This window comes from Mustela erminea, chromosome 6 (genome assembly GCF_009829155.1).
Source record: "Mustela erminea isolate mMusErm1 chromosome 6, mMusErm1.Pri, whole genome shotgun sequence".
Classification (NCBI taxonomy): Eukaryota; Metazoa; Chordata; class Mammalia; order Carnivora; family Mustelidae; genus Mustela; species Mustela erminea.
The window spans coordinates 129278412-129304791 of NC_045619.1; the positions used below are offsets into that span (position 1 = coordinate 129278412).

Here is a 26380-nt window from a genome sequence, read left to right on the forward strand (position 1 = left end):
CGTCCAGTCTTTCTCCTTTCCTTCCAGTCCATTCTCTGCACTGTAACCGGGGGAGACCCTTTTGGAAAGCGTAGCTGATCCTGGCCCGGTCTTGCTCAGTATTCTGGTCATTGCCTTCCACCAGCCCTTGCGTAGGCCTTTGCCTTATGATTGTCTGAGTAGCAAGACCCGGCTAACTCTTGAGAAAAGTCTTTCTGAATTGTTTTGTCTTGTCTTTAGCATACAGGGGAAATTGTCAGGGATACCCCAAAGTGTTCCACCCAAGCGAGAACAGAAAGAAGAGGGGAACCCTTTCCAGTTCTAGGGAGATTGTGGAAAGATGAAACAGAGAAAGAGGCAGGAGAGTGAGATGAGATTTATAAAAGTGAAGCTGACAGCAAGGGCAGGAAGAGGTTCTCACCCGCACACTCCCCACCATTGTCATCTACGTTCCAGAGAGGACACTGCTGCAGACTGGAGCCAGCAATGTCCTTGTCATTTACACCTGGACCTGTAAAGTGGTTTAGTAGAATACTCACGTCGAGCTTCCCCAAACCCTTCCCTTAGTGTCCAGAAGCCCAAAAGTCACTGAGGATCTGGGAAGTTCCTAGAGGGGTCGCTCAGCGTGGGCAGTGAGGCGCAGAGCAGATCGCCTGGGCTGGTCTGAACAGCAGGCACAGCCAGACCGCGAAGTGTTCTCAGCTACCCATGAAGCCTGTGAGTGAGCCTGAGTCTGCCAGGGAGGCCCAGGGAGCCCCGCCTACATGCAGAGAGTGGACCACAAGCTCAGCTGATGCCAGCACCAGCGAGGGAGGCTGGTAGGGCATCTGACAGCTGGGAAGACACACGGGTATGTGGTTCCCATGGCTGGTGACCCTCCACACCCAAGGACCCTTCCTCATCCTGTACACACGGTCCCATCTTCAGGAGGGAGGAAGGAGTAGCGATGCCATCAGAGAGATGGCCCAGACAGTTTTATCCAAGGGAGACTGGATTCTGTCTGAAAGGACTTTATAGGTTTATTAGATCTGACTAAGGTTTCCTGCCCTCCCTGCCAGCAGGTAGAGGCATAAAGAGAGGCCACAGCAGAGGCAAATGGAAGAAACTACAGTTGCTCTGGGTGTCATAGTGCAGTGTTATTAAATGTTGTGACCAGTTACAGACATGATGGGTTCCTTGCCTAGAAACCTCCCTTCACCCCTACACCCAGCTGACTTCTGTTTGCCTGGCGGAGTACCCCCAACATCCCACACTCTGTTTAGCCAACAGTCGTCACACTTGATTGTACTCATATGTTTAATGTGACCACCTTCCCTGCTAAGCTGTAGGCTTCATGGTGCCATGGTCTCTGGTCTAGCACTTGGTCCCCAGAGCCAAACATGGTCCCAACACCTTGAAAGTGTTCAGTAAATACTTTCAAATGAATGAATGAATGAGAGGCAGAATTTTCCACAGGACCTCAAAATGCTCATCTATAAATAGGAAAAAGAATATTCTCTACCTCAGATGGTTGATTGCTGTGAAAAGTAAATTGCATGATCCGGGTAAACTACTTAGTATAATTATTGACATTTTATCATTGTAAAAATTTGAGCTATTACCATTATCATGAATTCGAGTTCTCCCTTAATACCTAGCTCAGTGCTGTGCACTCAGTACGTACTTGATAAATAGTAACTAAATTTTTTTAAGTAGTTGCTAAATATTGAAAATATGAGTTCCCCAAATAGCTTCTTTCTGTTTCAAAAATAAAAAGTAGTCCTTTGCTAGAATAAATTTGGTATTGTTTTAAGTATTTTAAGTATTATATTAAGCTACTTAATTATACTAAAAGTACGATTCAGTTGACTAATGCTCCTTATGAATACAGCCTTTAAGAAACCTTTTTTGTTGTTGCTCAATGGATATGTTTTTATAGAAATCCCCCAGACACCTCAGAAAGTAAAAAGAAAAGGGAGCTTGTAAATGTTTATTAATGAAATACATTAGCAGTCACTGGTATGTAATCAATCAATAAATAATATGATCTCCCAGGAGGTTAACCCCTTTAGGCAAATAGACTGATGTCTGGAAAAGCAGTCCTTATCTGGGCTGGAAAATGAAAGAGAGACTGAATTTGAAGGGCAGTTCCCAGTTCTCATTTCAATGATTTCTCTCTGGGGAACTTCATTTCTAATAGGATAGTTAACATTTCAATACAAAAGTACAGAATGTACTTCTTGTGATTTATTTAGACACTGTTCTTATGACAGAATATTTTATGACTTTAAATCTCTTATTACCCACATGCCCAATTTTAGACCAAATCCCCCATGAGTAATGTAGGTCAAAGTGAAGTTGTGATTTATTTATTAATAACCCACTTCTAGCATCCAGTGAGGCAGTCGTACCTGAACTTAAAAACTGTGAAGTTCCTTCCATTCTTCCCAAACAATTCAGAATAAAAGAGTTGGGGGAGGGTGGTGGTGAGCAGGCAGAGGAGCGTGGGGTGAGCTCACCATGTGGTTTGGGCCTGAAGGGGATGAGAAAGGCATCCATGCCGGGCGGGGGGTGGTAGCTGTGCTTGGCATGGAGTGTTGAGCCCCCACGTGGGGCCAGGAGAGCATCTGTCAGGAGAGATGGTGATGACCCCACATCAGGCTGTCAGAGCCGAAGCTAGATATGAAGGATATCTGTGTAGGGGGTCAAGATGGAGACAAGAGATTGTTACTTGAAGGGGAATTAATACCATCAGGAAATATAATAAGAACAAGGGGAGCCAGGTTTCTTAATGTTGTAGAAAAGAATTACAAATATGGAAAGGAAGAAAACTGAATCCCCAGGGGTGTTAGGGCTTGGAATCACAGGTATCAGTGTGAACTCATGGCTTTTAAAATACAGAGACAAATATAAAATAAATATAAAAATAAATATGATAGCGTGTGCATGCAGGATGGGCATGTATGGGTGCATGTGTACATATTATTTAGCTCTTTCCACTAAGAGGACTAGCTAACATTGATGCCCTAAGAGCAAAGCCATCAAGCACCTAGCTCTTGTTTTTTTAAATATAATTCTTAATCAAGAGGAAGCCAGGATTCTTGGCTATTATGGGCTATACAGGATGAACCTGGAACTTAATGTGCTGAAAAAAAGGAAATATTAAAAGAATGATGGAGACATATCAAAAGGACATGAAGCCAAATTAAAGGAATTCTCACTGAGCAAATCTGGAAAAATTTGAGCCACAAAATAGTAATGATAGTAATGATGGTCACCCATTGAATAAAACAGATATCTATTAATCCATAACTGCATACTTATATCTATAAATAAATGAATGGAAAGAAACTTACCCTTGCAGAAGAATGCCAACTAATAAACACGGAAGGAATAATGAAGTTTTTTAAATTATCATTTGGCAATCATCATAGTAATAATTAATTCATCCCCAAACTTCAGTGGGTCCTAAACTAGTGTGTTAAGTTTTGACTAGAAATAGGCTATTTACATAGTCTTAAAATATTTCATAAAATACATAATTACAAAAGAAAAACAGAAACTTCACAGAAGGGGCACGTGGGTGGCTCAGACGGTTAAGCATTTGCCTGTAGCTCAGGTCGTGATCCCAGGGTCCTGGGATCCAGCCCCACGTCAGGCTCTCTGCCTGTTGCTCCCCCTGCTTGTGTGTGCACTCTCTCTGTCAAAGAAGTAAGTAAAATCTTAGAAAGGAAGGGAGGGAAGGACGCAGGGTGAAAGAAAGAGAAAGAGAGAGAAAGAAACTTTACAGGACAGGAGCCTGGCAGACAAAACTTAATCAATTGATCAGCATGAACACAGCCAGGAATGGGGCAAGTGACAGTCACCTCCCATCTGCTAGGATGCAGTGGGATGACCTCAGTGTCACTTCCATGATATTGCCACCAGAAATATACTCATGAGGGAATATCAGATAAATCCAAATTCAGGAACATTCTACAAAGTGTCACAGTCATACAATTCAAGGACAGATTAAAGAACTCCTCCAGATCAAAGGAAGCTAAATGCACATGGTAGCTAAATGTGAAACATGAACCCGGATTGGATCCTTTTGTTGTAAAAACAGACACGTGTGGAACAACTGGTGAATTTTGAATAGGGTCTGTAGATTAGATGGTAGAAATATATCAGTGCTCATCTCCTGACTTTGTTAGTCGTACAGTTGGTATGTAGTGGAATGTCCTTGTTTGCAGCAGTCACACACTAAAGTCTATGGGGGGTAAAGGGACATCCTGTGGCCTACTTACTTTTCAGTGGCGAAGGAAAGAAGTTATTTGTACCTCTCTGGCTAACTTTTCTCTAAGGTTGAAATTATATCAAAAACCTTTTCAAACTCTGGAATAGAGTTGGAGATTTACTATTGAAGTAGAAAGATGTTTATATATATGTCTAAAGATATTATATATATATATGTCTATGTGTGTATATATGTGTGTGTGTATTGGTAGCTGTGTGTTATGAATCTTGAAAATGTGAGATTTAGTGCTTTATAGGAAGAAATAATGGGAAAAATGAGGGAAACGAACCATTTTTAAAAGTTGGCAGAGCCTTAGAATTTTCATTCTTATACAAAAACCCAATATTTCACTCAGCTAGAATTTATTTTTGTACTTTGGGGAGGTGACCTTTATTTGAAAGAAATGACATTTGTAATTCCTTCGTTATCTACGGCAGAACCATGACTAAATGGGCTATTTGTTTTATGGCTTTGTGGTTCCAGCTGAACCTATAGGCTTACGTATTCCAAACTGAACATTTTCCAAAGCTGAATTAAGTTATTTAACATCATAGGTAATGTTCTATGTCTCAGTCAAGGGTCTTGTAGTTGTAGGGGCAGGAAAACCAAACGAGCTCCCCAAAATAAGACACAAAGGACAAGATAGGAAGAACAGGGCTCAGAGGATTGGAACCGACAGAAGAATGGAAGGCAAGAACCACAACCACTTGCTGTCTCTTGCTTTCTCACTGGAGAAACCAAATCTCTTCTCTCTGTTCTCTCTGGGTGTCTCCAGACCAGCCTCTGGAGTTTTCATGTTGCCCATCAAGGCTACTTGAAAGAGTAGTCTCAGCCTTCTCAGCCTCTGTGGCCTCTGGGTCCAATGGCAATAGCTAACCTGGCCTGGATTTTTAGCACCCCAAGCAAAAGGAGTTTAAAGTAGAAGAAGGAGCTCAGGTGGACAAGCTGGGTCAGGTACTCTCCTTTGATTCAGTTAATCATGACCAGGGAGTGGGCTGACATGGCACAAGCAAGCCTCCCTGAACCATCCTATTTTGCAAGTAGCTGTGAAAAAAGAAAGATTTTTTAAAAAGAGGGTTATGGAAAAGGAAAGACAAAGATATTTTCTAAATATTCTAGATAACTTGTTTTCTTATGGATGTGCAGGGCCCTATATTCCAAGAGATGGTCAAAATTTTAGTTTTTAATTGTTGAAGTTAAATTACATGAAGTATACCAAAAAATTCTGTTATGAAGTCAAGAATAGATTTCCGATGTTTTGAAAGAGTTTTTATTTGGTAACAGAGAAAACTTTATATCTAGGGACTTACCCAACATAAAACAATCTACTTACCTCAATGCAGCTGTAGACATTTTAATACGAGTATCAGGTATGCCTCTCTTGTAGTAATAGTAAAGTCTGATGACTTTAGCTGAATCAAAGAGGACTTTTCTTATATTTTTTTTAAGAATCACCCATCCCTCCCTCCCTTCCTCCATCCTTTTTCGCTCTCTCTCTCCTTTTCTTTCTTTCTTTTTTTTCTTTCTTTCTTCTTTTGAGACAGAAGGGAGGGGCAGAGGGAGCAGGAGAGGGAGCACCATAAGCTGGGCATGGAGCCTGACTTGGGGCTTGACCTCACAACCCTGAAATCATGACCTGAGCAGAAATCAAGAGTCTGATACTTAACCAACAGCCATACAGGCAGCCCCAGTTTTTATTACTATAAAATAATTGTTTCAGACTAAAATTATATGATCTTAATCTGTAATTCTAAAATTCCAATTCCTGAAAAGCTTTAAGCAAAAAGACTTTTATGGTGGAACAGAAGACAGGACAATGGGAGAGGTAAATGGGAATAAAAGGAATGAAAAAATAAGATAAGAAGGGATCAGTGGTCATAGTGCACCATACTTAAGGAGTATTCTATAGACAGGTGACCCTTGAACAGCACAGTTGACCCTTGAACAGCACAGGTTTGAACGTATGGATCCACTTATACATGTGTTATTTGTAATCCAGTATAGTAATGTGAGTGTATTTCTCTTCTTTTTAAAAAATATTTTATTTATTTCTTTGAGAAAGAGCACAAGCAGGAGGAGCAGAGGGAGAAGGAGAGAGAGAATTTCCATCAGGCTCCACGCTCAGTGCAGAGCTGACGTGGGGCTCGATCCTAAGACCCTGTGATCATGACCTGAGCTAAAACCAAGAGTCAGTCACTTAACCAAGCGAGCCAGCCAGGCACCCCTGTGATTGTCTTAATAACATTTCCTTTCTCCAGCTTACTCTGTCATACAAAGACAGTATATAACATATATGACATACAAAATATGTGGCAATTGACTATTTATGTTATTGGTAAGTTTTCAGGTCAACAGCAGGCTATTAGCAGTTAAGTTTTTGGTGAGTCAAAAGTTATATGCATATTTTTGACTGTGTGTGGGGGTTGGCACTCCTAGGCCCCACATTATTCAAGGGTCGACTGTACTCAACTCTCTGTAACAGGTTCAATGTTATGCATCTGTATACATGAACAAAGTCATATGGAATCAAATGACACATACAGCTCAAAGTGCACGGTTTATTTGTTCAAAGCCAAAGAGTTGGCAGTGAGCAGGGTAATCTTGATGTCTTTAGAGAAAGTACTACACAATCTCCATTACACAGTGTGAGCTGAGTATTAAAAAAAGGGAAAGATCCAGTGCCAGGTAGACTGGAGAGAGGACAGATTTCCAAGAGAAATCACATTAGTATGGATAGGAGTAGTGGTTGCACAGAGTCACTTACCTTGTGTCATCTCTAGACTTGCTAAAAGCTAAAGCTGGAGATAACCTTGAACGTCATTGAGTATATTAAGTATAAGAATGCCAGGAGGTTTTGATATCCCTTATATGCAAAACATTATGTGAATATGAATTTCCTAATGAGAAAGTATAAAGCTTTCACAAAACTCACTAAGCAGTTTGTGACCCCCAAAATCATAAAGAGTCATTGACTTACCCCAGTCTCCTGAACTAACAATGAGGAAACAGAAGCCTGAGCCTACCATGAGATGGATCTGAATGGAACCTCGTTGCTCACCTGACCTCTGTTAAGTCCCTGCTCTGATTGGTAGAGCACAGTGACATTTGGGGTCTCCTTGAACTTGTGTCAATTCAGATCTAGTCTCTAGAAATCCTGCAAAAGTCTGATTATTTCCTTTTCCCCAGCACACAAACACCTTGGTAAAAGGCCATTGGTCCCTTTGAGGAAGGCTAGGAGGCAGTTTAACAGTGTACATTTTGGGCAATATACGGGTCCCTTTCTCAAGCAGTGACCTCCCCTTCAAGAGGTTCTGGGTCTGTAAACCAGCTCAAATTTTGGGACTGATGGAGGGCCACAACTGTTTTGATGATTCAAGTGAGACCTTTGTTCATTTAACATAGAACTATTTCGCTTGTTCGGATTAACAAATTTAGTAGGCTTCCCATCTATTTCACTTTTCGTAACAGCAAGGTCAACTAGGCAACAGCACAGGTCTCTGCAATTCAGAGACTTCTGGTGACTTCTTTGGCCCTGCAACCATTATGGTAACTGTGCCCACCTTGGTCTTGGCCACTGAGGACCACCAGCTGGCCCCTGCCACTCTATGATCCAATTACTCCCACTGCACTTAGCTTTCCTAATTCAGTGGCAGCAGCTCCTAATGTTAAGTTTTTAGCCTACACGGAAGAGTGGTAATAGAGCTCTCAAGGATGCTGGGGCTCCCCTCAAAAATGGGTTTCTCATAGTTATGTTGAAAGGCATCCTCTGGATGCTCCCTTGTTGAGTAAGTAGGTCTGAAGTGAAGAATCCACTCTAACATTCCAGTCTTCCTAAGTCTTTGAATCTCTTCCTCTAGAGTAAACCAGGATGGTTCTGGCATTTCAAGATCATTTACTAGGTTAACTTTTTCGTCCATGTCCGAGCCAACCAGCCAACACTTTCTGACTTTCTAAGCTGCAATATTAAATGCAAAGTCTCTGCTTAGTGGGTCTATCAGGAAGTTCAGCCTGATCCAAGTTATTCCTTCCTCCATTATCCCCCACCCTTAATAAGGAGATTCTAGGTTTGGCTTTCACTAATCTCAACTCTTTATCAACTGGAGAGAAGGGTCTCTTTCAGGGCAGACATAGAAGTTTTCAGGTCGTTATGCAGCACTGGAGCTGGGAATTTGAATCTCTGAGTTCATCCTTCTTTTTCTCCTCACTTTATCCAGCGACATTAGTAGAAACCAGCCAATGCCATTATATTCATTACTTTGTCAAAATGCCCAGCAATACCACCCTGAACCATGCCTCTTGTAAGTGTTTGATTAGAAGTATCCAGTGCTGGTATTTTGTGTACCTCTATCACCACATCATATCCCAGACTCATCTTTAAGATTCTGTTCCTCTAAGAACTATTTTCCGTACCAAAATCTGTATCAGCCAGAGTGCTCCAGGGAAACAGAATCAACAAACTATGGTGGGTGGGGGTGACGGGTGGAGAGGAGACTGACTTATATTAAGGAAATTGTTCATGTGACTGTGAAATCTTGGTGACTCCAAAATGTGATGTTAAGCTGGCAGGCTGAAGACCCAGGGAAAAGTTACAGTTTGAGTCCAAAGGCAGGCGGCTGGCAGAAGTCCTTCTTACCCAGTAGAGGTCAGTCTCTGTTCTGTTAAGGCCCTTCACTTACTGACCAAGGCTTATCCATGGTATGGAGGATAATCTGCTTAATTCACAGTTAATTTCATCCAGAACATACGTCACAGAAACATCCGGAATAATGGTTGACAAATATTTGGATACCATGCCTAGGTTGATCTTCATACTATCTTAACTTTATCAACAAAATGAGGATATTTAATGGTATCATGAATTATAAGGCCTCTTCTTGTTGAAAAAAATCCATATTTTTAGAATTTCAATTCTCATTCCTGCAGTATTTTATTTTTAGCAACAACAACAAAATCCCATGCTCTTCTCTTTGTCCTCTTTAGATGTCAGGGGTTTTGCTGTATGGTTATAGCAAATCAAGTTTCCCGAAGTTGTCTGGTCTGTTGAAACCACCTTGGAAACCACATATTTCATGTTTCTTCTGACTCCCTAAGGCTCTCAGAGATCTCTTGACACGTTTTTTTCTCCCTAGAAGAAACACTTAGACAATAGGGAACGGAGTACAATAATCAAACAGCCAGGAAGCCTTGTTGGAAGGGCCTAAAACAGCATGAAAATTTCAATATAATCAAAGCAAAGGGCTTAAGAATCATTAACATACACCTCTTTAATGTTCCTGAGGCTTTGACTTTCAGTGGATCATTGTTCTCTCTTCTAGCCTGTTTTCTATTCAGCCCTAGTTCCCTCTGGCCTCTTGTTCCTTCCAATAGCCTCTCACTATCCCAACTTTCTGCCAGGAATTTTCCAACCTTTTAGCATCTTATCCCTTGAGATGCTTACATAACTGTTTACTTTGGTGACTTAGTCCATTATTTCCTCTCTGGACAAGATGATTGTCCTAATCTTCTTTACTTCCTAGGCCTCCTGAACTCATAATTTGGATTCCTGTTGCCTTTTAAAGTAATTTATGGCAGTCGTTTTTAATAGAATCTTGCATTTTTCTACCTTCTTAGCTACTTTTCTTGAGAGAATTCATACCAAATAAAAATGCCATTTGTCCTCAGGAAACTTACTTTTCTCTTCAGCTGAAGTTTACTAAGCTGAAAATGAACACGTTAGACTTTATGACCGATAAGTTGTCTTCTAGCTTCAAAGCTATTTGGTTGTGTTGGTAAAATGATGTTGGGGTTTAAGAAAGATTACAGAAACATTCAACATACACATGAAATTTGGCAAAGGTCTTCTGTCACTCTTTCCTTGTTGTGTATCTTATTTTTAACGTTAGTATCATCCAATATTATCAGACTCAAGTGTTAGTTTCCCTTTTAAGATTTTATTTATTTTTTGAGAGAGATATTTGAGAGAGAAAGAGAGAAAGCACACAAGCAAGGGGAGGGACAGAGGGAGAGGGAGAAGCAGTATCCCTGCTGAGCAGGGAGCCTGATGTAGGGCTCAGTCCCAGAACCCCAAGATCATGACCTGAGCTGAAGGCACATGCTTAACCAACTGAGCCACCCAAGTGCCCCGACCCACAGGTTTTTTATTCTACCTAGAGGCATTGTTGCTTTTTCACTTTCTTGAGACTTTTTGTTTTTCTTCTTCACATTCTGGGCTACAGTTTTCTTGTTTATAGTTTTACAGTATCTTTTTCCTGTATGGGAATCAGGTGTAAAACATTCTTTGTGCAGGATCCCAAAAGCCACTTAATGATATGTGAGACCCCAAGAACACTAATTCATTAGCCCACATTCTTACCAGTGGTCTTTGAAGGGGGTGTCAATGCCAGCATGCTTATAAGACATCATGGGGGTACAGAAAAAATACCCATACTAATTATGACACAGTCGTAATACAGTTATTATTTAATCTCATCCTTTAAAATTATCTTTATGTGCTTCAGAATGCATAAGTTAATATAATAGTAAATATATGGAGAATATCTGTAGCCATATCTATATTTGTATGTTTGCTTATGAGTTTCTTCTTCTTTGGGATGTGTGATTAAAGAGTTTGGAGGCCAAACGCTGTCCTAGAAAAATTTTAATCTCATAGTAGCATATAAATGTAATATCATATCATATCAATCATATCATATCATATCATATCAATACTATGAGACTAATATCACTTCTAAAACCTAATAACTCGTAGACTTTGTAAACCTATTACTGACTATTACTCTTATTAATTTGCTCCTTTGTGTGTAAAATCATTTGGGTCTTACATTAGCTAGAGTTCCTTGCTTGTGAGCAACAGAAACTAACTCTGACCAGCTGAGGCAAGGATACTGAAAACAACACCGACAGGCTTACAAGGTCAAGGGAGAAGAAGCTGGGCCATCTGGCCTCCTAGGAAGGGCCATGGCAGCCCTTGTCCTCAGGGGCAGCGTCACTTGGACCTTCAAGTCCTGCCATTGGATGACTCTGCTCTAGTTACCTCCTCCCTGAGAGTCCACACCACTCAAGATTCACGTTTCCAAGAAAAAGAATCTGAATGGACTACCTTGGGTCACATATGATACCCTAAAAAACCTTTTTCTAGTATCTTTCCACATGTGTTTACTTCCTGTGGAGTGTGGCAGGAAGGTCCTTTCCAAACATCCATGGTTATAAATTCAGACACCAGGACATGACTACTTGCTGAGAAATGTCAACCCTAGTGACATAATCTTTTCTTCATATTCCAAAAGAGAATAAATATATCACATGATTACTCTAAAAGGTCATTTTCCTGCCTGGAGCAAAACTTTTGATTTTTCTTTTTTTTTTATTACTTGGTTGTGGGTTGTTTTTTTTTTCTTTCCCTTTACATTTCAGTTAAATGACATTTGAATTTTTAAACTTTCTTTAAGAAATTGAGACAAAATGTACAACAGGATCAAGTAAAATGTAAATTTAGATAGATAGATACCTTAGAATAAATCTCAGTAAATTTAGAATCAGTTTTAAATTGAATCGATTTTAACATCCATTTGCAGGGCACCGGGGGGGCTCAGTTGGTTAAGCATCTGGCTTCGGCTCTGGTCCTGTTCCCAGGGTCCCGGGATCAGAATACATCTGGCTCGATGCTCAGCAGGGCATTTGCTTGTCCCTTTCACTCTGCCCTCGCATTGCTCTCTTTCTCTCTCTCTCTCAAATAAATAAAATCTCAAAAAAAAAAAATCCATGTGCTTTTCCCACTTATGTAGATAAATTACAATATTCTGATGGTCTCATAAAATCTGAGCTTAATCACTTCTTTTAATTTATAGAAAAAGACAATATGAAATGTTTAGATTTAAATTTAATTTTTCTAAAGGTTAAAATGCCTGGTGTAGAGGTGGAGGTAGGGGGTGTATTCTGGAGAAATATGCTGTTAAGCAATGATGCTCTTTCTTCAGGGAGACTGTTAGAAAATATTTAAGAGACAATCTTCATGCACAGATTAGATCATCTCCCTTGAATTTGAAAAATTATTTAGTGAGGATATTTTTTTCTGTCGAAAGATTAACTTTTTCAAAGACAGAATTTGAAGGCCATAGATGAAAGTTCTGTTTGGGACAGGATTTATACTTACATTGGTGGAATAGGTAGGTTGGGTCATTGTGAGATGCAGTTAATATGGCACTGAAACATACTGCCTACCCCTACGCCCAAGTATATTCCACCAATATTTAAGCATATTTCCACCACCAAAATACCCTTTTGGCTGAATATGGCCTTTGAGTTTCATGATAAATGTCAAATGCCAACTTGGAAGAATCAAATGTATCCAATTTTAAATCTTAATTAATGCCTTTGCTTTACTTGGCTTGTAAGATAAATAGAGCCTAAAATAAATGTGACAACCTGGGAGACACTTTTCAAAACAGGGCAATCAGGGGATGCCTGGGTTACTTAGTCCGTTTAGCGCGTGACTCTTGGTTTCAGCTCAGGTCATGATCTCAGGGTTGTGAGATCAAGCCCTGCATTGGGTTCTAGGCTCAGCATGGAATCTGCTTGAGATTCTCTCTCTCTGCCTCTCCCCCTTCTTGCTCTCACTCTTTCTCTTTCTAAAATAAAATCTTCAAAATGGGGAAACCAGGAAAGGGAAGCCCATGGTTTGGGTGTAACCCATCAAGTTCAGAGTAGGTCAAGGGAAGAGCACTGGACGGCCAGAGGTACAGGAATGTGAAATGCAAGGAGAGACTTTCCTCCTAATCTTCTTAAAGGTCAATTATGATTATATCTAACTAGGTGTAATTAGTGGGATGACATGATTGAAATTTTTGGTTATACCTCTTCATTGCAGTCCTTCCTTCTATAATCTCTCTAAAGGAATAGAACTGATTGTATTTCCATTGTTGGATTAAATAGATACCATTAATTTAAAACTTCTAGATAGGTGTGATTTTTTCCAAAGTTTATCATGTGATGGAAAATAATTTTATTCACATTCACAAATAACCCACTATGTGCATACCACCATAGAAAAAGTCTCAAACTCACCAGAATTTGGTAGTGGGCAAAGGGAGGAGGAGAGAGGGGAGGAATCTTATCAAATAACATGCCAAACTACATAATATAGACAGGTAGTTACAAATACAGGAGGTCAAAAAAATAAAGGTTAGTATGGTCAGGACCAGCTGTCAGCATAGAGGAATAAAACTTGAAATGGGGCTTTAAGGATAGAGACGTTGGATATGAGAAAGAAAATTAGAGGACCATTCTGTATTTTGGCGATGAGGAAATCCTGACTTAGAATACTTTAATATGAAGTTCAAGTCCCATGGCAGCTTTAAAGGAACAGAATTTTAATGGTAGTTTGTAAAGAAATATACTGCCGTTGGAGTCTCTTTGCCTGAGTAATTAATGCAAGAATTGAAGTCTTGTGTCTTTCTTTCAGGTGTGTCTGCACAGCTCACCAGCACTCGGCACCGTCGGAACACCTCCGTAGGCACGCCATTTTGGATGGCTCCTGAGGTCAGATAGTTTTGAGAGGGACAGATGTAATATTTGATCTTTTCTGACTTTCCTTTTCATGCATACTCGATCTCCATATGTGTTTTGGAAGGTACTAGAAGAAAACGTCAGTTGTTTTTATGTAAGGTTTTTGTGTGTGTGAGAAGGAACATGGGAGGTGTTCGGTAAATGGACTATGAATTTTCATGAATAAATGAAGGAGTGAATGAATGAATCAGATGAGGTAAAGAGAAACTGCTTGCAGCCTTAATTTTTTAAGTTAAATTTGCATTTAATTGCTTAACATGCATCCATATTATTAATATTATAGTAGAAATATTAGGAAAACTCCTAGTCTTTAAGATCAGATTTGTGGTGACTAACCTGTATCACAGGTTCCTACATTGGGCCTGTCTTGCTTGGGGACAACATTGAGCTTAAATAGACTCTTTTCAAACTGTTACCTTTGGGAAGTTGTGGATGAACTGCCAAAATTGCTGAGGGAAGAAGTTTTCTAGAGTCCCATCTTCTCTCCACAGCCATTCTTAATGCCTTTAATCTTTTTAATTATGTTTATCCATAAAGAACACTTATGTTTGAAAGCTCTCTCTTCAACCTCTGGGAAATGTTCTGCTATTTATTTACCATTTTCCAGGGAGTCAAGGGCGGGAAGTGGTTCAAAAACTGCATTAATATTGCAAAGCCTTAGAATGAAATGTGTTTGGGGATTAAACCCTTGTGTGCTGTTTCTATTTTAATATTAATTCAATTAGTACTTACAAAAAAGTGAAATGTAAATGGAATATAAAACATGGAGAAAGGTTACATTATCTTTAGAGTCTTAAAAATTCCAGTGGATTCAAAAGCTTTTTTTAAAGATTTTGTTTATTTGACACACACACAGAGAGAGAGAGAGAGAGAGAGAGAGAGAGCGCAGCACAAACAGGGGAATGGCAGGCAGAGGGAGAGAGAGAAGCAGTCTCCCCACTGAGCAGTGAGCCCTGTACAGGGCTTGATCCTGGGACCCTGAGATCATGACCTGAGCCAAACGAAGGGTGACACTTAACAAACTGAGCCAGCCAGGTGCCCTGGATTCAAAAATTTTTAAACAGGGTGTACATCTTGGAATAGGAATAGGAAGTGTGGTCATATAAAGAAAATCAAAATTGAGTAAGAGAATGTGAAGTGAGTTTCTTCAGTTTGTTCTGATTTATTAGTAGTGTTTTAAAAGCTTATGAAAAAAATTTTAAAATGGGAAATTAGTAAAATATAGGGATAATATTAAACAGTATAGCTTATTTATGTATTTTAGTAATGTAGAAAAACAATAATATAAATACTATACTATGTAATAATTGTGTTATTACTTGATTAATATTAAATAGTCAATAACCTAGCTTTGTATTTTCCATGTTATAGTAACAAAGATTTTGTTTGGTATTTAAGTTTTCTTCTAGTTAAGAAAGCAATTTTGATTAGTGGATCTTGGAACCACTGTCTAAGTAAGAGAAAATATTTTGATCTATCTAAAATTTAATTACCAGAGTATTAAATGAGTTAATAATTAAAATTGACACTCCTTAATATGCAATTACCAGACTGTCATTTTACTGATAAGTCATTATTTATTATTAGTAAGCCTCCAATAGCACAAACACAGTTTGAAAGTACTTTTCTGCTTAACAAACCAGTGGATGTTACTTAAAAGAGAAAGGTTCACTGTGATCTTTTTTTTTTTTAAGATTTTATTTATTTATTTGACAGAGAGAGATCACAAGTAGGCAGAGAGGCAGGCAGAGAGAGAGAGAGAGAGGAGGAAGCTCCCTGCTGAGCAGAGAGCCCTATACGGGGCTCGATCCTAGGACCCTGAGATCATGACCTGAGACGAAAACAGAGGCTTTAATCCACTGAGCCACCCAGGTGCCCTCACTGTGATCTTTTTAAGCTGTCATGTAAATATGTGCATGTTCCAGATTTTGTGCATATTGTACTTATTCTTCTGCAATAAACATTTCCCAACTCATGAATGATTGGCAGTATTTCAATAAATTTCCACTTATCTAGAATTGTTGAAGTATATATATTTTGAATAACCAGCTCTCTAGCTCGTGAAGTCATGGGTTATACACCAGCTCTATGTTATTAATGACCAATCTCATAGAATTAGAAAGCAGCTAAATAAATAAAATTAAATATATTCTCCATAACTAACGGCATAGAATTATTTCAGTGTTTTTAGGGCCTCAGAGGCAATATTGTTCATTTATCAGTTGAACAGTGGAATTCTCTACTGACATTTTTAAATTAAATTCTAATTCAGAGGAAGCATTTGCTGGTTACATAAAGCCATCCTTCCGAGACCAAAGTCCATGCATGTTTTAGGATGAAAGGGACTAGGGAAAGAGTAACCATGGTAGGTGACCCTGTCATTTTTACAAGCCACCATACTTTGCCAAGAAAAAGGGAATAGTATTTACAATAACACTAGGAAAGCATAAGCTAAGGATTTTTTAGACAAATTGGAGCATAAATTCACCCAAGCCTTTGGCGAGCTATTCCTAGACCACATACATGACGTCATAAAATAACAACAACAAAAAAAGTTGGTGGGGCAAAATACGTTTTTATACTAAGGAAGACCAAGAGACCCAAAAGAAGAGAAAATTCATCTGAATGTGTTTTTTATTTTAAACAGCTTTGTAGAGATATAATTCATCTACCATAGAATTAACTCATTTGATATGTACAGTTTAATGATTGTTAACTGTATGTTTACAGGGTTGTGCAACCATCATCACAATCTAATTTTAGAGCATTTTCTTTCCCCCTAAAAGAAACCCCTTACTCATTAGCAGTCACTCCCCATTTTCTCCCAAGCTGTCCTACACTACACATTGACTAATCTGCTTTTTGTCTATGGAATTGCCTCTTCTGGATGTGTCATATAAATGGAATCATAACAATATGTGGCCTTTGTGTCTGACTTATTTCTCTTAGTGTTTACACATGTTGTAGCATACATCAATGGTTTGCTCCTTTTGATGGCTGAATAATATATGCACAGTATTTTGTTTACCTACCACCAGTTGATGGACATTTGGCTTGTTTTCACTTTGGGACTATTAGGACTAAAACTTGTAAATATTTGTCACATGAATTTTTCATATAAAACTTGGGACTTTCATGCTTACTTTTGCTACAGTGTTTGCTAAAATCACAAACTTCACCCTGGTTTGTTTTTGTTTTTGTTTATTTATTTATCTATTTTTTGCATTTTCTGCTAGGTGATTGCATGTGAACAGCAACTGGATACCACTTATGATGCCAGGTGTGACACCTGGTCCCTGGGGATCACGGCCATCGAGCTAGGGGATGGAGAGCCTCCGCTAGCCGACCTGCATCCCATGAGGGCACTCTTCAAAATTCCAAGGTCAGAGGACTAACATGGGGGGTACGGTGTCTGTAGCCCATCTTTCTCCCTTCAGCTGGTGCTCATCAGGGAAATAGTCAATGTATTTTAGCAAAGTGGGAGCACAGTGGTCTGGGATATCTTCTGCCTCTTCTGAAATACTGTATGTATTCAGTGGTTTCATTTCCTTGATCTAAGTAAGAGCTTTCTCTAGATACTTGGTATGTCTTCCTTTTGCAGGGATTTGAGCTCTGAGAGCAGCAGTTCCTCCCACTCTTTATCTACTCCCAAATTTGTCAGTAAGGCCCAGGGCCACTGTCAGTGCCACAGTGATTGGCTTTGCTTCACTCTATCAATCCAGTGATTTTTTTTTTAACTACTTTCTAAGACTTTTCTTTGGAGGTTTAAAATGATATCATTAATAAAACAATACACAAAATTTACTGATATAATAGCAAAGACTTTAAATGTTAATATTTGAGTGTATTCATATAAAACAGTAAATTTAGAATAATCCCTTTGGAGTCATGAAAGCACTTTCCTCTCTGTGTAGACCTTTCCCTTCAGTGGATATATTGACAAACGTTCCTGTGTCTATCCTATTACTAATTAAATATTATTTTATATATGTTTTGGTTAGTTCCTAGACATTTCAGAACACTGATTTGAAAAGACTGCCTATTTTTATTATATATGTGTTCCCTTTTGAGGACTGTTTTAAGGATTATGCCTGGTACATAGTCCCAGTAGAATGCACACCCAGGGGAGTGGTGAAGTGATAAGTTATATACTTTTTTCAGACAAATTTTGTCATCTTAATGCCTATAGCACTTAGGACCATATATTCAAAGCCCTGGGAAGAGTCTCCAGTTCTAAAGAAATAATGTCAGTATGTTACATTCATGTCAAAAGGGGTCTATTTAGAATATTTGGCACGTATTTAAATCAGTAGAAGACCAAAGATTTTGAATGCATTTTTCACTTTATCTTTGAACTTCCTTTCTGATACCTATGTTTTAAATTATCATGACTTTATCATCCTTTACATAATAATTTCTGAGTAAATCCCAGGTCTAGTTATTTATAAAATATGCTGTTTGGTTGGTAAGTGGGGAAATAAGATTACAAAAAAGAATAGGAAACCTATGCCAAGTCTAAGAAATTTCATTAAATATGAGGAAAACAGAAAAAAATATATACATTTCCTAACTCTTAGTGTCGGCATGAAGCACTACACTTCCTGAGCCCTTTTATTTATGGTTTAAACTACCAGAGTTAGCTGGATGCAGTGATTCTTGTTGATGACCTTGGGTGGACAAGGGATGACAACACTGATGTTTCTGGAAGTTGCATCCTCTTACTTACTTCCTCCAACTTCTGCCACCATTATATCTCTAGCATGGAGGTCTTAGAACATGAGCTATAGAAATAATGAGGAAAAAAAAATAAGGACTCTGAAAAGTTAGCCCATTCTGAATGTTCTAAAATCATCAAAACTTTGTTGTACTCCAAGCAAGCCAGTAAATCTTGGGAAATTTTCAGGAGGACAAGAAGCAAAGCAAGACTCTTGGGGAAGAGAATGACTTCTTTTAATGTGCAAATCAGCAATCTTCAGATAGTTCTAAGACTTGTACAAAGAGCTCGAGGCATGATCTAGGGTAGATGAGTGGCTGCACTTTTCTTTAATGAGCCTGTATAAACTGTACACTAATTTCATTATAAGCTATTTAAGGAGTAATGCAGAACTGAAGACAAAGTGTTTCCATCCCACTAATGAAAACAAAGCGCCGTTAGGATTAGTGGAAAGCAGTATTTCAGCAAATTCAGTCATCATGGTTGATCAGTGCTTCTTGATGACGGAGTTAGATCAGCCTCATTTCCAAGGGATGTGCCTTCATATTCATGAACATGTCAAAGAAGAACAAGATTTGTTTGGCCTTAAAATAAAGGCAACTAATAATGAAATATTTTAAGTGGCATTCAGAGCTTTCCAGCTAATCATACTTTCCAGTTCCTTACTTCTATAACATTGTTTCCAGCAGCAACAGAACAACTCCTACTAAAGGCATTCTACTCTGCTCGTGTCTGCTACGGTGTCCCTTGTACTCTAAATGATCCACCTTTCAGGTCACCTCTGTGTGCCCTGGCCATTCCTCAGAGACTTCTGCAGGACTCAAGTTAAAATAAAATAATAAAAATTTTAAAATTCCCCAGTATTCGCTGTTTCTATTTTGCCAAGTTTAGATGTTTCCCCCTAGGGCACTCAGGTAAAAGGGAAAAGATTCCTTAAAAGAAAAAAAATTATCCGAAAAATTGGGTCATATATTAAGTGCTCGCTGAGAAACAAGGAAGCTGTCATTTTATACGAAGAATGCTTAATAACTAATCATCTGTCTTTGAATCAGAAAATTGTGATCATGCTTGATTTATGCCTGGCAGAACCCCCAATAGCACTCATGCTCTAGTCTGTTCAGCTCTGACTCTGCACCGACTGACCAATGTGCACAATCCAACCTTGGTTCTTATTTTTTCCAGGAATCCACCCCCCAAACTAAGGCAGCCTGAGATATGGTCAGCAGAATTCAATGACTTCATTAGCAAGTGAGTAACAACAGAGTCTTTTTTTTAAAAAAAAACAAGAGATACCATCCTGCTAGAACTTGGAAATGTGCCTTTTACAACACTTCTGAATCTCCTCCTTATTTCTTATCTATTGAACAGCCCCAGAGGGTGTCCACTATTGTCTACAAAACCAACATTTGTACTGTCTTCTGAACATTCAGTGGATCCATTATTGCTCAAATAATGATCTCAGGGTCATGTTCATGTGCTTAAAGATAGCTATGCCTCTGAGGTTGCTTCATGGTCCATAAACACATCCTTCCATCTACCTGCTTTTTGCAAGTCACACCCTCCCATCTCCCACCTACTCACCCACCGTTGGTTCAGTCCACTATTTTTAACCCTTTGTTTATCTGCATCACTCATTCCCTTCACAGTCGGAATTTTCATTGCAGTCACTGAATCAGATAATTATTTGATAAAATGCTTATTATTTCAAATTCAGTGAACATTTTAATTTGACAAATATTTAGCACAGGGGCAGTGCCTCTGGGCAATCGACTGGAAGATATGAGTCAACAGTTTCTGACTATCTGCCCCACAAACCTCTTATCACAATTTTATTACGTCCTCACCATAAACAACAATAATATTGATAAATAAGGTAAGGGATGACTCCAAGTTGTAAATGGGAGACAGGGGACATTAAGATTACATGTGTCAGGGCATCTAGGTGGCTCAGTTGGTTAAGTGTCTGTCTTTGGCTCAGGTCATGATCCCAGGACCCTGGGATCAAGCCCCAGGTTGGGCTCCCAGCTTAGCCCGGAGTCTGCTTCTCTCTCTGCTGTTCACCCTGCTCATGCTCTCTGTCTCTCAAATAAATAAATAAACTCCCCCCCCCCATCCAAAAAAGATTATGTGTGTCGGACACTACTTAGAAAATGTAGAAAGGGCAAAGAAAGTGGAGGACCCAGTCATACCCGTAATAGAGTCATTGGTGTTTCTACCAAGAGTATCTGCTTATTCTCTTATTCCTGTAAAGACAAAAGGCTTAGAGTTAAGGGGTATGATAGTCACACTGGGGACTGATAGTCACATTTCGTTCCCCAGTTTTCACATGAGCATCTGTTACTGAGTACGGACCGTGCAGTACAGAAGATTTGATGAAGTGTAGTCAGACCTTACGCGTCTTCTAGGAGAATCACTGAGAACTTTGAAGGGCTCCGACAATTCCTAATCGTGCCCCACGTCTGCGGTCCTTCCACACAGATCTTCAGTGGAACTTGTGGCTTTGACACATTCCACACGGTTTCACCTCTAGGAAACATTTCCCGACTTCCTCCCGGCAGCTAGTTAGCATTCTGCCCTGTGTGCTCTCGCTGCGTTTTGCTCCTCTTCCATGAGGAACAGCTCCAGACAGGAACTTCAGGGCACCGGATATGACTTATTTGTCCCTGTAACGCCTCCATCCTGCAGAGTGCCTGGTACATACCAGCTCTTTGATACACTTTTACTTGGAGAAAAGAGTCACATATGTGACTACACTCAATCCATTGACCAAGAGCTCCAGATGTCAGAAAAGGATACATTCTGTTAAACTAAATGATCTCGAAGAGCACTTATTCTTAATGCTCAGACATCATCACCCTGGTTCCTTAGTGTATTTTACCATCCTTGCGAAATATGTTACTGGTTAAGCCCAGGAAGGTAAATGACCAAATCATCATCCCAGGAGGAGTGACAGTACAGATTAGAAATGCCACGGCCCAAGTCAAGGCATGGCTCCTTCTTCCTCTTTCTTTTTTTTTCTTTCTTTTTTTTTCTATGTCACCAAGTGCCAGCCCAGCACTGATCAGTTGTTTCACAAGCACAGATCCTCTGAATCCCAGGGTGGGAAGGGTCCTGGAGGTTGACACAGTCCAAGTCGTATCCGGGGCATAAATCCTTCCCCAGCATGTGCACTGGGTGGCCATCCCATCAAGATGTCCTCATCCCTAATCAAGGTGATCCTACCCAGTGCAGCCCGTTGTAACTTTGAGAAGCCTCCCTGTTGAAAAGTTCTTCCATACACTGCCTTCAGATCTCTTTCTCTCCTAATTCCACAAATCGATCCTGGGTTCTTTGTCTCTTGTGACCACTGAAAGCTAGTCTAATCTCTCTTCCAGATATTTGAAGCCAGCTGTCATGGATGATTCAATGTCCTACTTGTTCAACTGTCCCTCCTGTGATGCTGTTTCAAGTGTCCTCACTAACTTTATCCTTTCTCATGCTACAATCTTGACCCCCAAAGATGTGCACCGATGTGGATTTTAAACATCCCCTGCACATTAGTTTAGCAGTTTTATCACGTAGAAAAGAAATAGATCAACTGAGAAGCCTTTAAAGGAATTAGGGGAGGGAAACAGAAAAGTTTGTTTTAATTTTAGATAAGCTTTCAAACTGTAATGACTTCAATCCTTCATTCTTTAACTGCTGGCTTGTAAAGCGGCCTGCAGGGGAGATTGCATTTCCTCACCACTATGCCAGCATGCTTGCCCAAGGGGGCCATGTTTAGTCGGCAGTTGGGAAGGCTACGTGGTCTTGCTCCCAGACGTGTCCCCGTTCACAAACACGCGTTCCGCCATATTGCAGGTTAACATGCTCTGAGACATGCCTCTCAGGTCTCAGGATGAACACTGTGAGGAGCATTGCTCTCTTGTGTTACACTAGTTGTTAGCAGTATGAATAATAACATCAAAACTCGAACTTGTCTAGTAATTACATCTTTCTTTCCTTCTCTCTTGCTCTCTCTCTCTCTTTTTTTTTTTTTTTTTTTTTTTTGGCCAGTGCAGGTGCTTGACTAAAGATTATGAAAAGCGCCCAACAGTGTCAGATCTTTTACAGCATAAATTCATTACTCAAATCGAGGGCAAAGACGTGGTGTTGCAAAAACAGCTCATGGAATTCATCGGTATTCATCAAGGCATGGGAGGCACAGAAAAGGCCAGGTATCGAATAACATCTTCATTCACAAAGTCCAAACATCACCTAATGACACTGCACAGTTTTATAATGCGATAGTGCTGAAGGTAAAAAAAAAAGAACTCATTTAAATTAGTGCACTGTGGGTTCTAAGATAAGGGGATACTTGCATGAAAAGTGAATTCACGTGTTGAGTTGCATCCCGATATTGGTAACGTTGCTTGCAGCATTTTCTAAACAACTTCATCAGAATAAAGAACGTAAACTTTAGTAGATGATTAGTGTTGGCATACATTTTCTTATGTTTTCTGATCTTCTATAAAGTTAAGGTATCTTATATTTGAGACTTAAAAAGAGACATAAACCTGTAAAGACTTTCTGGTAAGTATTATTTCTTGGTATCATTTTTTTCCAGTTGAACTCTGTTCAGAAATATTTTAAATATCATTACTCCTACTTCCTATTTGGGTTTCTAATAATCTACTATGTATAGTTTATGTAATATTGAATATGCCTTTTACTTATTATAGATAGTATATATGTTTATCTCAAGGAACTAAGTTGATACAGAGAAGTATACAACAAAATGAATCAAGTATATAATTTTAATCTATAACCTTCTAGTATCTTATGGATGGATATACGTTGTTTAAAAATTAGAATACTATTTATATGTGTCCTGGAACCTGCTTTTTTTTTTTTTCCCTTAGTAATCCCCATCACCTATTTCACCCATCCCCCATACTGTATCCCGTCTGACGACCACCAGTTTGTTCTCTGTATTTATGAGACTGTTTGGGGATTTTTGTTTATTTGTTTGTTTTGTTTTTTTAGATTCCACATGTAAGTGAAATGAGATGATATTTGTCTTTCTCTGTTGGATTGTTTTACTTAGCATATACCTTCTAGGTCCATCCATGTTTTTCAAATGGCAAGATCTCATTCCTTTTATAGTTGAGTAATATTCCATTATATAGTTATGCTATATCTTCTTTACCCATTCACCTTTCCATAGACACTTGGGTTGCTTCCATATCTTGACTATTGTAAATGGTGGCACAGTGAACACATGGGTGCATATATCTTTTTAAATTAGTTTTTCATTTTATTTGGGTAAATAGCTATTAGTGGAATGACTGGATTGTATGGTATTGCTATTTTAAATTTTTTGAGGAATCTCCATACTGTTTTGCAGAGTAACTACACCAGTTTACATTCTTACCAACGGTGTGTGAACATTCCCTTTTTTCCACATCCTCACCAACACATTATTTCTTGTCTTTTTGATACTAGCCATTCTGACGGGTATGAGGTGATATCTTATTGTGGTTTTGATTTGCATTTCCCTGATGAATAGGGATCTTGAACATCTTTGCGTGTCTGTTGGTCATCTGTATATCTTTGGGAAAATGTCTATTTGTGTCTTCTTCCATTTTTAATCAGATTATTTGTTAATGTTGGGTTGTAAAATTTATTTATATATTTTGGATATTAAATCCCTTATTGGATATATCATTTGCATATATCTTTTCCCATTCAGTAGGTTGCTTTTTCATTTTGTTAGTGGTCTCCTTTGTCGTGCAAAGGTTTTTATTTTGATGTAGTCCTAATCATTTATTTCTGCTTTTGTTTTCCTTGGCTGAAGAAACATGCCCATAAATAATGTTGCTAAGGCCAATGTCCAGGCCAATGTCCAAACCAATGTCCAAGAGAATACTGCCTGTGTTATCTTTTAGTTTTATGGTTTCAGGTCTCACATTTAGGTCTTTAATCCATCTTGGCTTTATTTTTGTGTAAGAAAGTAGTCCAGTTTCATTCTTTTACACGTAGCTGCCCAAGTTTCCTAATACCATTGAAGAAACTGTCTTTATCCCATTGTATACTCTTGCCTCCTTTTTCAGATTAATTGACCATATAAGGGTAGGTTTATTTCTGGGCTCTCTATCCTCTTCCATTGATCTATGTGTTGGAGCCTGCTTTTTCCCACTGAAGAGTGAATAGCCATGTCATTAACTCCATGTCATTCATATTATTCTATGACAGATTTTTTAAATACTGCCAGCATTACCTTGTATGACTTTTCAATGATTGATTTAAATAATCCCTTATTATTAGATATTTAGGTTGTTACTAATTGTTTCTGTCTCTGATAAGTAACATTGTAATGAACAGAGTTGCACATGAATCCCTTATTATTTCCTTAAGATAAGTTCCTAGACACAGTGCTAAGTCAAAGGGTAGTCTTTTGTAGTTTCAGTTTATTCTTGAGAATTCTATTAGTTTCATTTAAGGAGCATATCATTATTTAAGGGCTAAGTGAGGAGAAGTGAGTGGAAAATGGTGCATGGGGGCGCCTGGGTGGCTCAGTGGATTAAGCCTCTGCTTTCGGCTCAGGTCATGATCCCAGGGTTCTGGGATCGAGCCCCGCATCAGGCTCTCTGCTCAGCTGGGAGCCTGCTTCTTCCTCTCTCTCTATCTGGCTCTCTGCCTACTTCTGATCTCTGTTTGTCAAATAAATAAATAAAGTCTTAAAAAAAAAAAAGAAAATGGTGCATGACTTAAAAGGTGATTCTATTTGAATTCCTGTCGGGGTCACGTGTTTCATTCCTATTTGTTTAATGCCTAACTCTGTGCCAGACATTGTTAGGATTTTATATTATCTCATGTGATTTTGTAACATCCCTGATATAGGACACTCCATTTTCACGGCTGAGAAGAACCAAAGTTTACAGAGGCTAATTAACTTCTACAAGGCAACACAGGCAATGAATGACCTAGCAGGAATTCAAATCCTGGTCCCTAAACCCAGGCTTTATTCACATGAGTAAACAGAGTAATGATAGTAGACGTCTCTGGAGGTTAGGCCTTGCCTATATGAGTTTACAGCCTTGCTAGAGAAACAGAACTCATATACCTGTAGTGAGGGAACATTACGTTGTGAGTGGAATGAATTACAGAGAAGAAGGAAGGAGGTGTGTAGTTTACAGTGAGGAGATGGCCCTGGGCTCACACATGTCCTTCCTTCCTTCTTTTTGTGACTATAGTTCCATAGTCAGCCACAATCCCATACTTCCCAGAGCAAGTGGACAAACAACAAGCAAACAAACAAAATGAACAGAAATTGAAGTGTACCAGCATCGTGTTGGGTGCTCAAGAACTATGGAAAATTTGAGATTTTACCTTATTTGCAAGCTAATAGTTGACCTGCCAGTTACAAGCATATTGGCAGAAGATATGAGACTCCAGGATCAGAGACAAAGGACCTTACTATTCTTGTTAAGCCAGGAACATAAGTTTTATATCCATGATGGTTATTCTTGTCCCACAAATCCTAGTGCTGATGTGGAATGACCTGGATAGATTGGTGTATACAGTAGGTTTGCCAGATAGTGTAGGGACCCTGAGCTTGGGAAACTCTAATCTTTGAAAAGGGAAGGGCTAGTGAACCTGCCCAATCTTTGTCCTGGAGCAGACATTATCTTTACTATTTTGTTAAGCAAACAACTTCCATCTGTCATGGAGAGAGACATTAACTCTAATTTCCACCATTTGCTATACAAGCATTCTTGGAAATACAGTCTGGAAACAAAGCTAATATAAGACATGCAGAAACGAGAGAGACCCATGGATAATTGTCTCCCAGCATTCAGACATTGTAAAAATGGTTGAATTAAACAATATTTAGATTCTAAGTCTGT

At 39.1% G+C, this 26380-nt stretch overlaps 1 protein-coding gene across 6 annotated transcripts in view; it reads left to right on the forward strand.

The window, feature by feature from the left end:
- MYO3A (myosin IIIA) overlaps positions 1–26380 on the forward strand; it is a 232247-nt gene that overhangs the window by 42648 nt on the left and 163219 nt on the right. For all 6 annotated transcript variants that reach the window (XM_032349656.1, XM_032349658.1, XM_032349659.1 and 3 more), the window contains exons 7-10: positions 13695–13771; positions 17035–17180; positions 19695–19760; positions 22553–22708. In XM_032349656.1, the coding sequence (XP_032205547.1) occupies positions 13695–13771; positions 17035–17180; positions 19695–19760; positions 22553–22708 (445 nt within the window). The remainder of the gene's footprint in view (positions 1–13694; positions 13772–17034; positions 17181–19694; positions 19761–22552; positions 22709–26380) is intronic.